Source organism: Galeopterus variegatus, unplaced genomic scaffold, assembly GCF_000696425.1.
Source record: "Galeopterus variegatus unplaced genomic scaffold, G_variegatus-3.0.2 Scaffold2087, whole genome shotgun sequence".
Lineage (NCBI taxonomy): Eukaryota > Metazoa > Chordata > Mammalia > Dermoptera > Cynocephalidae > Galeopterus > Galeopterus variegatus.
In genome coordinates, this window is record NW_007728198.1 from 159,310 (window position 1) to 174,148 (window position 14,839).

General features: G+C 35.7%; 1 protein-coding gene across 1 annotated transcript in view; it reads right to left on the reverse strand.

Annotated features, from left to right (window-relative positions):
- The window catches only part of GPR98 (G protein-coupled receptor 98), a gene marked incomplete at its 3' end in the record, with an annotated part of 235,145 nt that overhangs the window by 152,233 nt on the left and 68,073 nt on the right, over positions 1-14,839 (reverse strand). The window contains exons 28-33 of the mRNA XM_008580425.1: positions 12,538-12,753; positions 10,833-11,048; positions 9,857-10,101; positions 8,226-8,407; positions 6,619-7,430; positions 4,216-4,425 (exon numbers count right to left, since the gene is read on the reverse strand). Of these exons, the coding sequence (XP_008578647.1) occupies positions 4,216-4,425; positions 6,619-7,430; positions 8,226-8,407; positions 9,857-10,101; positions 10,833-11,048; positions 12,538-12,753 (1,881 nt within the window). The remainder of the gene's footprint in view (positions 1-4,215; positions 4,426-6,618; positions 7,431-8,225; positions 8,408-9,856; positions 10,102-10,832; positions 11,049-12,537; positions 12,754-14,839) is intronic.

Here is a 14,839-nt window from a genome sequence, read left to right on the forward strand (position 1 = left end):
ATTCTGCCTCTTCAGGGCAGACTCCCAAGAGCCAGATCCATTTAAAATGTCTCCTGGGAAAATGACTGTACATATACCAGAAAGGTACCTTCTACTTGGGTGAGAAATCAAAGAACAGTTATGGGAAAAAGAAAAATCTTAGAAACAAGTGTTTAGTCTTCGCAATTTAAGGAGAAGAACAAAAGGAATGTCTTAGAGAGAGCATGTTCTAAAAAGCCTGAAGAGGGCCTTAACTTACCAAAGAGTCTGACTACATTACTGTAAGATCATCTTGACATGAAATCCACAAAGTCCACCAAAAGTCGGTGACACATTTTAACTCTAAAGCAAATCTATTATAAAGTGTCTAGGCCTACTCTAATGCAGATAAAGAATATAAATAAACATACATTTTAATCCACTTATTCCTAAAACCAGCATTCTTCTCACAAAGATAAATATCAATTACAATGTATATAAAAATAATAGAGAACATATTCCAATATAAATACACAATACACAGCATACATGTATCATCCAAATTGACTGCCCTCTACAACAAAAAGAAAATGGGTTAAAACAACTATAGAAATATTTTAAATGTGAAGCACAGACTCTTCGATATGAAGAGTTAAGGAAAAAAGTTGTGTTTCTAATATAGCAATTCTGTAAATTTTTTGAAAGAGTCACATTTGTTGTTCAAATCTGTGTGTAAAAAAGATTCATGCTGTCTCTAAGAAAAGGAAAAGTTTTAAATTCAATGACATGGTGATTATGCTGCTGCTGAGTTGAGTGACTGAGTGAAACATCTAACAACAGATTTATAAAGAGCACATTTATATACCTTTTGCAACTCACAGTAAAATCAATTGCCCCATATTTCTAAATTCTGTCCATTACATTTGAAAGAAAATATTTACCACTGGGCATCTCTCCAATTGCTTTAGGACAAAACATAGAAATAGGACTCTACAGAATTCAATACATTGTTAAACACTAAGGCAATTCCTGCCCATGAATCAAAAATGCATTCTAGAGCCAGAAGTTCAGAATAGTCCATGTTTTAAATCTAATCACATAAATGAAACTCCAACTCTAGGCCAAAAATACTGTTAACATTGTTAAAAGCTCACAAGGCACTTTTTTTTCTTTTTTTACCTCATTTGTTTAGTTATCTTTGAAGAATCGTCATGACATTTTCATTAATTCACTTTGGTAAACTCATTTTGATACACATTTTTCTATGCAATTTTCAAGGTAGTATAAAGAATGCATACATGAAATATTGAATTCTTGAGGTTCAATATGCTATTGAAAAAATTGATTTAGACTCTAGGAAAAGGTTTAGGAATAAGGGGAAAGAAAAGTTAAAAAGGAAATTCCCCCCAATTTTTATTTAGAAAAGGTAAAAAGATTTAGGAAATGCTCATGCAAGCAATAAAGCAATTTGGTTTTTTATTTCCTGTACCAAATTCATGCTTATAGATTCATATACTAAGGTGGATTTTTAACCAACAACACACTTGGACCATTTGTTTTAATAACTAATCCTTTTTCTCCTTTGCATCTCCTGCAGATATTTAGTTGTTGGAAACTGAAGATACCACAATATATTTTTCAGGTGAAGGTAGTTCAGGCCAAAGAGAACATAGGTGCTAGTGTCTGCAGTTTCTCTAAGATGCTGTGGCACCCAGCAAGAGCATTTCTATTTCTTCTGAGCCCTCAAATCCACCACTACCACCACACTCAGACTCTCACAGGACATATTTTCACAACACTGGTTGCTTTACAGTTAAAAATCTCTTTAAATTGATCCTGGACGTCCAAACTTTTTGGTAATCTTCAAAAAAATTCCATCACATTGCTGAAAAGCGTATGCCCAGTCCAGCTCAAAGTCCTTCCTTAAATCTAATCTAACCTTTTCTAGTCCCTAATCATAGTTAAGCCCTTCATACCACCAAAACTTTGATTCTCTTTTTCTACATTATTTTCCTTCCTATATTTCTTCAACAAAACAAAAACAAATCCAACGCACTCCTCTTTAATTTGTTTTCTCCAATATTTCTCCTTTTCTTGTTCCCATAGCCAATGAGCAGTGATTCTTAAAATTTTATGCCATGAAGGACGATGGCTTTTTGTTTGTTTGTTTTCTTTTATTTGCCTTAATCCATCATAGATTGGTTCTTTTTGTAAAGTACAATAAAATGAACAACTAGCTAAGTTCAATAGCAAAAAGAACATGCATACAAAATACAAGCCCATAAATACTGCTTTTGGATATCAGAGCAAAGTGAAATTGTAATAAAAGTTTCTAATCTTTTTGCCTTGTCACAGACCAATAGCAAGCACTGTGGACGGGCACCCTCCTGAGGACCACACTTTCAGGAGCACTCCCCAAAGGCCTCCCAGTCTTTCTGTCATCCTTAGATATTTGCTTCCCATCCCCGATTCTCCTTTAAAATTCCTCTTCAGTTGCTACTGTTTTCTCTAGACCATTGGGAGTCTAATCCCATTTGTTGGCCAAGTAGATATGAGATACATTGATTACTTTCTTCTGGTAAGTGATGAAAACATTCTATTCCCACCTCTCTGGCCGAGCCTCCTCCCCTCTCAGGTATTTTTCCTTTTCCAGCACCTTACCCTGGTGTTCCACGACTCCATCTTCAGTAATTTGCCTTTCTTTATCTGTCCACAAAGACTGTATTCAATTTCCTGATTTCAACTATCACCTCCGAAAATTCAATTTCCATCTCTAAGCTGAGATAGAGTTGATTCCTCTCACTAATTTCCTTCTCTCACATAGACATTGCTACTCAGATTCATTATTCATCCAACTCAAACCACTTCAAATATTTACCAAGCGTTCCTGCATTGTCAGGTTCTGCAGCAGATACACATTCAAGCAAAACAACATCTTTCCTCACAAGGTACCGTGCAGCATGGCTTTGCCACACGGCTGGGTTTAAACTCCACCATTGAATAACTGTGGGCTATTTAGTCTCTCTCAAGTTCAGTTTCCTTCTGAGAAAATCTGATATATACTATTATACCTACTTAAAAGGACTGCTGTTAAAATGAAGTGAACGGATGTAGAGTGTCTGGCACACAGAACACACTTCATAGATGCTGCTGTCATTATTAAGATTACTCCTGCAGAGACTTTTTACTTGTGTTATGTTACAAATACTTTTTTGATAGAAGAGAAAAGACTATTGGAAAATGGCTCAAACATTTGCATACACAAGAGGTCTTCAAAAAGTTCATAGAAAGGTTCATTTAATTTCTTTTTTGCCATAAACTTTCTGCAGTACTCTCGTGTAAGTCAAATAAACCTGCAAGTTGGGAGTACAGTAAGGGTAAAATTTCCAGCACGGCTACTAACTAGCTGTCTGATCTTGTCAAATCACTCAATCTCTGTGTCGCAGTTTTCTCATCTTTAAAATAGAGGCCCATATACATTGTCTATATCTTTTTCATTTCTTAACTCTTAAAGGTAAAGTTTTAAAATTCCAAACACGAAGTATGTGGTAAAACACAGGCTATAAATAAATACCTCTCTTATCTCAAAACAGGCTTATTGAAAGACAAAAACACTACTACAATGTTTTAAACAAACAAAAATTAGTCTTTGTGTATAAAACCCTGCATATGATATAAAACATGAAGTAATGATTCAAGAAAACTATTGTTTTTCAAGAAAAAAAAAAGGACATTTTATAAGGTTTTCTAGATTGGCACTTTGTTCATAAAAATACAAACATGATATAAAATCCAGGCTAAAATATTCACTGATTATAAACTATTATTTGTTTTTAACAGGGAACCAATGTTTTACTGTTTAATATCAACAGCTACCATTGAGCACATACTGCACTTGCCAGGAACTAAATTGTACTTTACATTTATAAACTCACTTAATCCTCACAAAGAAACCTATGAAGTGAGTAATATTTTCTGTCACTTAGATAAGAAAGCTGAGTATCCCACGTTTGATTAACTTCCTTAAAATCACACTGGTAGGGGATGGCAAAGAAAACACACTATCAATCTGCAAAGCTCCTAAATCTAGTTAAACAGTTCACTATACAGCCCTCTCCCAAATAAATTCTATGGATTAACACACATAGCTCAACAAAATAATGAAAGGGAAAAAAAAATCAGAAGCTGTAAAAGACTAGATAAAAAATTACATCCATGAAAATAGAATGAATGTGCTCAGCAAAAAAAGGAACCCACCTTCATGACCTATGACAGATCTGGAAGCAGTCTGAAAGCTAACAATTCCCGCTACATTGTCATTGGCCAAAATATTCACTCTAACAGTGTCGGAGCTGGGCAAAATTCTACTTCCACCTTCGGTGTACACCAAACTAACTATGATGCTTTCATCATCCTCTGGCTCGGAATCATCCAAAACGGTTAATATGGCAATCTTTTTGGTTTCACCTATAAAAAAGTAATGGGACAAAAACCAAAGTAACAAAATCACCAAACAGAAAACTCAGAAAAGCCCAAGATAACTTCTAATAAAAAATGTTAAGCAGAAATATGTGAGTGAATTATAATAGTTCAATATTATGAGCAATATTAGCACCATATAAGCACTTTTTCTACATTAATCCGTATGTCCTTTCACATATAAATACACTGTAAAATTTATTAATGTGGACAGTTATGGAGAAGGACATTTTGAATTTTGGAAAAGTTAAAGGGTAAAATTATATCATGGCTTTACTTCCTGGTCTTTAGCCAAAAACGATGACCTAGTTAGTAAAGAGTTTTGGAAGCATCCTCTATTTTGAAATAGCTCCTGTTAGGACAGTGGAGTCTCATTTCATTCTGGCATCACTGTGAATAATCTTAAACAGGTATTCATCCCAGTACCTCCATGAAAGACAGGGACCACTTAGGGAACGGTGATTAAAATGGGGAACAAAAAAAGGAATGGCAAATTCTGAGCAAAAAGTCCAGCCTGAATGAGTTTTGGGGCAACGAGATGCGATGACGGCATCAGTATCAGTTACCAGGATGTAGTGCAATGAAGGAAGGAGGCAGAAAAGGAATGCAAAGGGATGAGTGACAGCCACCAGGGGGCACCACTGGATGTCCTAAACCCTACACTGCTTCTGCTGTTCAGCCTACGATGTCCCCTATTAAATTCATCCCCACTTTTTTGTAAAGAGGATAAAGAGAAAGGAAAGAAAAGGCAGGAGAAAGGAGATTAAATGCATCTTCTCTCTCTCATAGCCCTGGTGCTTTTCATCAATACAGCAGTGTCAAGACTGCCTCAAGAGAGCACACCTTATCTGAGAATCTAGGTAAACTATAAAATGAAGTCCATTTTGTGTGATGCTAAAATCACAATTCAAGGTAATAATAATTTGTATAATGCTATTGTTCTATATAACTTTCTTCGCAGTTACCAAAGCCACTGGAAAATCTAACCTTAAACTTCCATCTTCATTCCCTCCTCGTTACATTTTCACAATTTCCTTTGAAATAGAAAGGTTACCAAATGCTAGCCACCCCCCGCCCATTCCACCAAGCACATCATATTCCACTATTTCACTATTCCCCAAATCATTTACTAGGAAATAACCATTATATAAATGTTTTATACTATTTTTTTAAATTTACTCTAAAATATAATGCTTATTAGATGTTTCAAAAAGTATACTACATATGTACCATGACCCCTAATTAGTTTCCCAAAAAAGTGTATGTATTAAAAAGTTAAACATACGCAAGGTATTGCTCTACGATATGGAATTACGAATAATGTTTATTTCCTTCATTTTCTTGTATATTCTGAGGATTTTATGCATATACATTACTTTTTCAATCAGAAAAACATTAAAAAAACTTTATGGAATCTATAAATGCCCAAATCAGGATTTAAACAATGATCTCAGTAAAGATAACTTTCTCACACCAAAAGAAAACTATTTTAAAGATATAAATGTCAGATGATTCAATCAGTCCTGAAAATGAATCTGTTAATCTCATCCGAATGCTCATTTGCTGGCCATGTACTATATCGTTTTATTGTTTATTAAAAATTCCAATAATGATCCCACCAAAGTCTAAGAACAGTACTATACATTGATCTGTCAGTAGGATTAATTTAATGTAAATGCATTCACCAGAGTGTATACTACTTTTACTTATAAATTATTTTCATTGAAGATTTATCCTTATTTGTTTAGTGCATATGACAAAGCTTACCAATTCATACTCATTTTCCTAGCTACCACTACTTCTTACCCACACGTCAGGTTGTAGGTACATGTCTCATTCTTACAATTTCCCTTACAAAATTAGAACTTGCCATATAGTTGCCTGCATATTTCCTTAAAGGCACTGCTATCATACATAAAGGGATAAAACTCACACATTCCCTGAAAATTTTCTCTTTTTAATAATCTAAAAAGATACATGTATAGGGTCATGTCAGCCTACATATGGGATATCAACCATTAACAAGCTAACTAACTTCTATTTTTTCCAAAGCCATACTACACTTTTACATATTTATAAGAATGTACACAGTAAGTAAAAATTCTTATAAACATTACCATAAAAATTGACTATGATGACTTTACCAATGGGAACTGAAATCCATTTAGAACCATCACTCACCTTCAGCAAAAGTCAGAATGTCTCCAGTACCTATGAAATCTAAGCCTTCAGTAGCCGTTCCACCAACAACACGCCATTCGACTGTCACCTGACCTAAACTGCCCCCCATCCTGTGGATCATCAGCTCCACTGAGGTTAGGGGCTGCTCCTGAACTTCAACAAATAAGCCATCTTCTGAGGCGTTGGGACTAATACTGTAGATCACAAACACACCAAAGGCATCACCATTTAGTGCTATGACAACTGTAGAAGTATTTGGCTGTCCTATGGTTGGCTGATTTTTAAAACTGGCTGTAATGTTCATAAGGTGAACTTCAAGGAGAGAAATTAGGAAACTCTCATCCATCTCTGGGAAATCATCAGGGAGAATAGAAACGGTAAGATTTGCAAATTCATCACCTTCCAGCATTACGGCCCACTGCCTTGTCACAGGCTCATAGTCACTACCAGCCACAGCCTGACCACTAAAAAGAGACGTAACCCTGGTCATGTTTTTCCTGTAGGTCCAGGAGTCTGAACTGTTGACAGTTGGGCTGATCCACGATGTCATCCAAAAGCACTGGGGACCCTCAGGAGCACTGAAAAATGAAAATGCTGAGCAAGCATGTTCACTGAGGCACAGAGCAGCACAGGTGTACTGGGGTCCCCCCACTGCAGAAACATTCACCCAAGTTCTCCAAAGCGGATCAGGCACCCCTTGCATTGGCGATTCATAGTAGGACAGTAAATCTTGACCTTCCTCCATGGCGAGAGCCACTACATCAATATCAGAAGTACTGTAGAACAATAGCAGCTGGCCAAAGTGCCCTCCGCTAAAATGTGGAGTGACAATTAAAAGACAGGTTAAGCACTTGAAGTAATCTGTGGATTACCTATACAGAAGAGGAAGCTGATTGCTGTTTTCACTTAAAAAAAAATGTTTGCAGTATTAGTACAAATACAACCATGTTTCTTAATTACATTTGTCTTTCAACATTTTGTTTCTCATGTGAGGAAACCTTGCTAGTTTTCAGTCAAACGATACTTATTTTTAAGCTATGAAAATATCTTGCAAGGTATGCAAATTGCATCTATTTCAGAATTTCCAAACAAAACAAAATTACAAAATTAATTTTTCTTATTACCACATTTCATTGAAACAAAGTAACAGTGATAACAGCATGAATACATTTTGAGGTAATGTAATAACTTGCCACAAGGGCCCAAGACCCTATATTTTCTATTTCTGAAGGAGTGGAGTGAACACCAGGCTGCCTCACCAAAAAAATGAAAAAATGCAGAAAAAACAGAACTTGGAAATCAACCCCTTATACAGCATCTGAGTGTTCTTTAATTTAGAAGCTGGTTATATTTAAATTCTAATTCTAATTAGTCACAGATTAAAGCAATACATTTCTGGGGTTAGAAAGTTCAATGATATATTTATTTCACTAATAATAAGTATGATACGATGGCTCTTCATAGTAATAGGCATAATTCAATTCACACATTATAATAACCTGTAAAACAATGTATAGTATAGAGAAACCATCAAACCTAAATCATTTAATTGTGCAAGGGATCCCTCCCCACCACCCACAACTCCCATGGCTCCCCATCTCATATACCTTCGCCTGACAGTTATGTTAGCACAGGAACTTCTTTCCAGAGGCTCTTGAACACGGTAAACCGACTGAACAAAGGCTACTGTACCATAAGGGTTATCATTGGCAGGAATAATAATATTTGCCACTCGATCTAACCCAATAGTACCTCCACCAGAGGCATCAGTTAGTTGCACTTGGATAACCTAAAAATACAGTGAAAACTTCCTTAACAGCATCCCAGTTCTGAAATTAGATTAAGAATGACGTAGGGGGGGAAATACATTAAACATATCCATACAAGTACAAGAACAAAATGGAATGAAACATAAATCGACTCAAAACTCCTTACATTTACAAAACAGCACATAACAGAATAATCCATCATCAACTTTTAATAATAGAGTATTAATATTCAGTTATATAATCATGCAAATCAATTTTAAGATACCTCTTTACATTTATCATTTCAATAACATGACTTTTATATCCTATACCTTTTTTTTTATTTAGAGAAAATACTGTATATACATTTTAATGGATAGGTAATCTATTATGTTTTATTTCTCACATTATCTTAAATGGAAATTCTCTGACAAAATTTAAAACAAAAACATATTGTAATACCACCTAAATTTAGAGAGAAGAAAAGTGCTTTATATATATCACTAAATACATAATATCTTAGAAGAAAATAATGATACAATTAGGATTCAAAAGAAATTTTATGGACTTCTATAAAAATTTGATACTATTTTTTTTTTCCTTTTTGTCTTTTTTCATGACTGGCAACGGATCGCAACCCTCAGTGTCGCGCCCATACCGGACCGGGACTGGCAACAGGATCGCAACCCTCGGTGTTGCGCCCGCACCTCGCTCAGCCAGTGAGCGGCCGGTCTGTATGTGGGATCCGAACCCTCGGTGGGAGCGCCGCCGCGCTCCCAAGCGGTGCACTGTAGCAGTGCGCCACCGGGCCGGCCCCAAAATTTGATACTATTAAAGCACAAATGATATTAAAAGTAATTTTATGAGATACAGACTTTAAAAATACTAGAATTTCATAAAATAAATTTCTTCAGCCAATATATGCTAGTGATAAATCAACTTTTTCACTGAGACTCTATTTTTGTCACCTTGCTTCTTTATCACAAAAATAAATATTAGGAAGATGTATCTAGCATCAAATTTGTCATATAGTAAATTCTCCATATTAGTTAACGAATAAATGAATAAATAAGTGGAAAAACCACATTCTACACTTACTCTACACTTAATTAAGATTGACTGGCTCATACTTGAGCCAAGAGGGAGTAAGGATATAAATTAAGAGTTTATATGAAACAAATATAGTAAAAATTATGATGAAAAAATACTGGTACACATATTTAGCTAATCAAGTAAAGTGTTGAAAAATACAATGTAATTGTACAAAAAAAATTTATACTAGTAAAATGAAATGTGTACACTTTTTATTTCCAGAATGTTTCTGCTTTGGTTATATGTAAGGATAACTTTAACACTACCATATTTTGAACACTCTTGCCAAAATAATTTATTTGACATCCTCTCCAAAATGTCACAACAGCCATCTGTTCTAGTCACTACAAGACAAGGTATGATTTACAGTGTCATTCTATACTAGCCATTCCTCTCACCTCTTCAATCTCCGGAACGTCGTCAGCCAGGACCTCTAACAACAAGGTTTGAATGGTTTCCCCAGGGGCAAAGGTCACATTACCTGAGACAACTCGCAGGTCGCCAGTAGCAAGCTGTCCATTAATGGTGGCAACCCACTGAACAGTAACATTGCCGAGTGTCCCAGAATTTCGAATTATTGGCAGGTTTACCTTCACTGAGTTAAACTCAGGTTCCTCTACAATAAGTTTAGTAATCTGAAAACCTGAAGGACAGACATAACAGAGTTAATTCCAAATACGAAACTGAGTCAACACAGAGCTAACCAAGTGCCATCCTAAAGTGAATTATTCTTCCCTCTAAGCAATCTAGGTAGATACACCTCACAAAATCATGGCAACAGGCTGTGACATAGATTGGTCAGGCCTGCCAAAATTTCCAAATTATTTTTCATTGTGACAGAAGCAGAAATCATAAACTCAGATGGCCACAGAGGTCAGGGATATACAAGCCATGAGTGAAATAGGTCCCATGAGCTCTGTGGCTGCCTGCCCAGTACAGCCTGGTCCAGAGGGGCAGTTGCTACTTCGCTCCCATGACTGATGACATACAGGAACGGGGGCTCGATGCTGCCAGATTTTCCTGTTTATCAAGAGAGCCCAGAGATCTAGATTTTTGTGTAAATTTCTGTAAATTAAATTAACTTTTTCAAGAATTGCCTAAGACTTACAGAACACATCTAGGAGCCAAATCTGACACAAAAGTCAATAGTTTGTGACTTCCATGTATATACTAAGAAACTGATTTACTTTGCCTTTTTTAATAACCACTAACCACTGCCAGTGACTGTACATAGCTGCCCTGTATATCAGTAATAGCATGTTGAAAAAGAAAACAAATAAATTAATAAATTCAGAGTCTTTAAAAATAAAAAAGAGGTTATTATCTAAAATCTATAGAGACAAATAAAAGAGAGACACAAACTAGTTTGATTACCAAATAATCCATAGGGGTCATCAGAGGCCTCAATAATAATGATTGCCTCTGTTAAAGCCCCTAGTTTGGCTCCTCCTGTAGTTTCATTCAGCAGTTGCACGAGAAAAGATTCTTCCAGCTCAGGGTAAATGTCATTAAGGATATATATTGGCACAGCTTTACTGGTTTCCCCTTCTAGCAAGACCACATCTGATGAGGCTATGCTATAATCTTCACCTGCAAAGACAAAAAGTAAAATGCTAAGACTTAATCCAAAATATGATAATAAACATTCCATATAGTAGGCAGACACTATTAGGTATCAAACTTTATAGCTATACTTGGAAAGAATATACTTCTTTGAAAATTGACTACATTTATTTTAAGCAAGAACATTTTTACCTCTCTCACTAGAAAAATGAATTTGATCATATCACAAAATAATGAAAACAACTTCCTAAGGATGCTAAAGTCCATTCCTTCATTTTCAAAAAGGTGTGTACATAATTTGGTCTATTTATACATACATACATATACATATATACACAGAGAGAGAGATTCATTACCAAAAGATGGCCCCTTATCTACAAAAAAAAGAAAAAATGTATATAAACTTTTAGAACAAAAACAGAACTAGAATTCTAATCTCACTGGAAAGATAAAAATTATACTGCTGCACAGATACAGGCATGTTAGCATCACCAGTGATATAGCTGGAAGCAACAGATTTTCCTACAAAGTTGGATTAAAAGCTGCTTCTGAAGTATTGCTCAGGGTGGCAAGATCTTTGTTTCTGGTCAAAGAGTGGGTGGGGAAAATAGGGACACTATGGAGTCTGAAGGCTAATTTCTTAGAACACAAAGAAGATAGACCACCACCTACCCACATGGCTACCTAGAGGCATTCCTACGGGACACCCAGCCCCAAATATGCACACACAAATACACACACACACACACACACACACACACACACCACTTGGGTACTAGATGAGCCTCATTTATTGTCTTTTCAAACAAGTGTCATGCCCATATGACTTATTTTAAAAATTTAGTCATGGTATCCTGTCCATTCACACTCCTGTTCCTTTGAGAGCACACTAGAAAGATTCTAATTAAATAGCTTTTAGGCAAATCTCCCCCTAGATGCTGGAAGTGCACTACCAAAGAAGACAGTCTCCTAATGTTCGTAATTGGCAATGAAATCATTTTGCTTATACATAAAACAGTTAAATCATTGCCTCTTTCATGATCTTCATAAATAAATAAACAAGCAACATAAAGGGGTCCAGAGATAAGGCTGTTACCAAGCACTGAAATCTTATGGCTCCTCATTTTTCCCTGCATTCCTCAGCAGTCATTTACGCATGAATCCCTTTCAAAACACGAAAAAGTTACACACACAGAAAGCCAATGTTTTCCTTAGTTTACTTTTCATACGTTTGGGCATATTTTGAATTCATATACAATTCACACGCAATTATGAACTCATATACAATAATATACATTTGGCTTTTGAATTCATATACAATTTGGCTGACATTTTCACAAATTCTACAAATTCAGTGTCATAAATATATGAGAGCTCTAGATTTGTGCCTTTAAAAAATATAAGAATATTTCTGTTTTCTAGTTGATTTTTCTAATTACGTATTTAAGTGACATTGCTAATCAAGGATACAAGTCTCTCTAAAACACTTCACTGCTCCTTAGATGTCTTTTCTTACCAGCGATTGCAGTTATTGGCACAGCTTTAAACTTCACAGAAACATCTGCAAATGCTCCTCCTGTTCTAGTCACATTGATAATGGGTCCAACATGATTCTCTGCCACTCGAACAATTGGAGCTGAGAGCTGAAGAGTTCCAAATGCATCATCATTGGCAAGGATAATTAGATGGGCAATAGTTTGTATCTTAGGCCCAAGGCGTGGAGAATTTGAAACTAAAAGGTAGAAGAAAAGCTAATATATCAAAATTCCAAGTGGCCAAAAGTCATCAAGAAGCTTCAGCAAGACTCCATCAGCCAAATGGGATCCTCACTTGGTGTTTTCTCTCTGCTATTTACATTAAAAAATATTTATTGATTACTATGTACCAGCATCAATTTGGACACCGGGGATACAAAAATTAATTAAGCAAAAATCACCTGCTCTCTTGTAGCTTACATTGTAGGGAGATTTTTATTATAGAATACTTAGCAAAGAAACAGTTACCCACACGAATATTTTAATAAGTACTAGAAGTTTATCAAAAGGAAAAAAATAGCTAGAGTGCAATTAATTTCATTTAACATGATACCACAACAGATAATGATGAAACCTACAGAATTAGGCTCTTTTACTTAGTTCACCATCATGCCATTTAAAAGAAAAGAACACAGCATTTGAATTACAGAATTGAGTAGGGAAGTAATTTAGTTCCTTGACCTCCAAGGCCAACTGCAAATCATCACACTGTAATTAAATTACTGCTTCTCTGCTTCATTGCCTTCCCTGAGAAGCCTGTTCCTCCCTGCGTAATCTTAGTTAATAGTCACTAACTACCTCGTTGCTGTGGTCTGAATGTTTGTGTCACCCAAAATTCACATGTTGAAATCCTAACCACCAAGGTGATGGTATTAGGAGGTGGAGCCTTTGGGAGGTGATTAGGTCACGGGCATGGAGCCCTCATAAATGGAATTAGTGCCCTTATAAAATAGGCCCAAGAGAGACCTTTTCCACCATGTGAGGACACAGCAAGAAGACACTATCTGGGAACCAGGAAGCAGGTCTCACCAGACAATGAATCTGCTGGGCCTTGATCTTTAACTTTCCAGCCCCAGAACTGTGGAAATAAATTTCTGTTGTTTATAAGCTACCCAGCCTATGGTAGTTTGTTATAATAGCCCCAACGGACTTATACACTTGTCCAGAAATCAGAGACAGCCTCAATGCAGCATCAGTGCTGCTGTAAGTGTGCTAATAAGTTTAAGGCTCCCTTCTTACTTCCTATTAATTTCAGAGAGAGCAAAACTTATTTTGAAGGCTTTTAGGGCCTTCCACAAATTCCCTCTGATTTATTTTACAGGGTTAATTCCAATCAGCATCCTTGCCAAAGCAATATAAAAAGTTACTTTTAGCACAAATAAAGTATAAACAATTTTGAGTTCATATTTAGAATACTCTCTAACAATTGTGGCATTTGAAAGTATGTGATTATGAATAAAATTAAACATTTTAAGACAATTTAACCTAAAAACTGGTAATAACACCATTTAATTTCAATGGGCCCAGACAATCCTAGATTATATAGTAATTAAAATAATAAATTATGAATCAATATAATAAAATTAAATTCAACTAAATTAGCAAAGAATGGCAGTGACAGACAGTCATAGCAGCAGGTGACATTTTTTGAGTGTGGACTATTGACCAGGCATCATTCTAAGTGCTTTTAGCATATTAAGTCATTTAATTCCCATATGCTCTCTACATTTTACAGATGAGGAATCAGGAGCACAAAGAAGTTGAGGAAGTTAGCTTAGGCACTAGTACCTGTCGGATACAATCAAGAGACTCCTATAAGGGTATGCCTAATCTCCTGCTCCCTATCTACAATTTCTCACCAAACGAGGTATAAAACTGTAGATTACCTGTGACTGTTCATCCTGCCCTATGCCCTTACCCAGTGGTGACAGTTTTCTTACATTGCTCTCCTTACTGGAGGAACACACTCAGAGAAGTAAAGACCCTGCAAGGTACTACACTGCTTTGGCCTATAAAAATTTGAGTCAATATCACACAGATTTGTACTTCATTGTTCTTTTCTTATCTCATATCATAGCTTTATGCCTATTCTGAATTACCTTGAGTATGCTACCTGGTTCCAGCATAAAATACATGTTGATTATTTCTCCTGTCCTGCAGCACATAGATACTCTGCATATACAACTTTAATAATAATAATTGCTCACATTTATCGAATGTTTACCATGTGCCAAACACTGTATTAATTTTTTCACATCTTATAATATTTAATCCTCATAATAT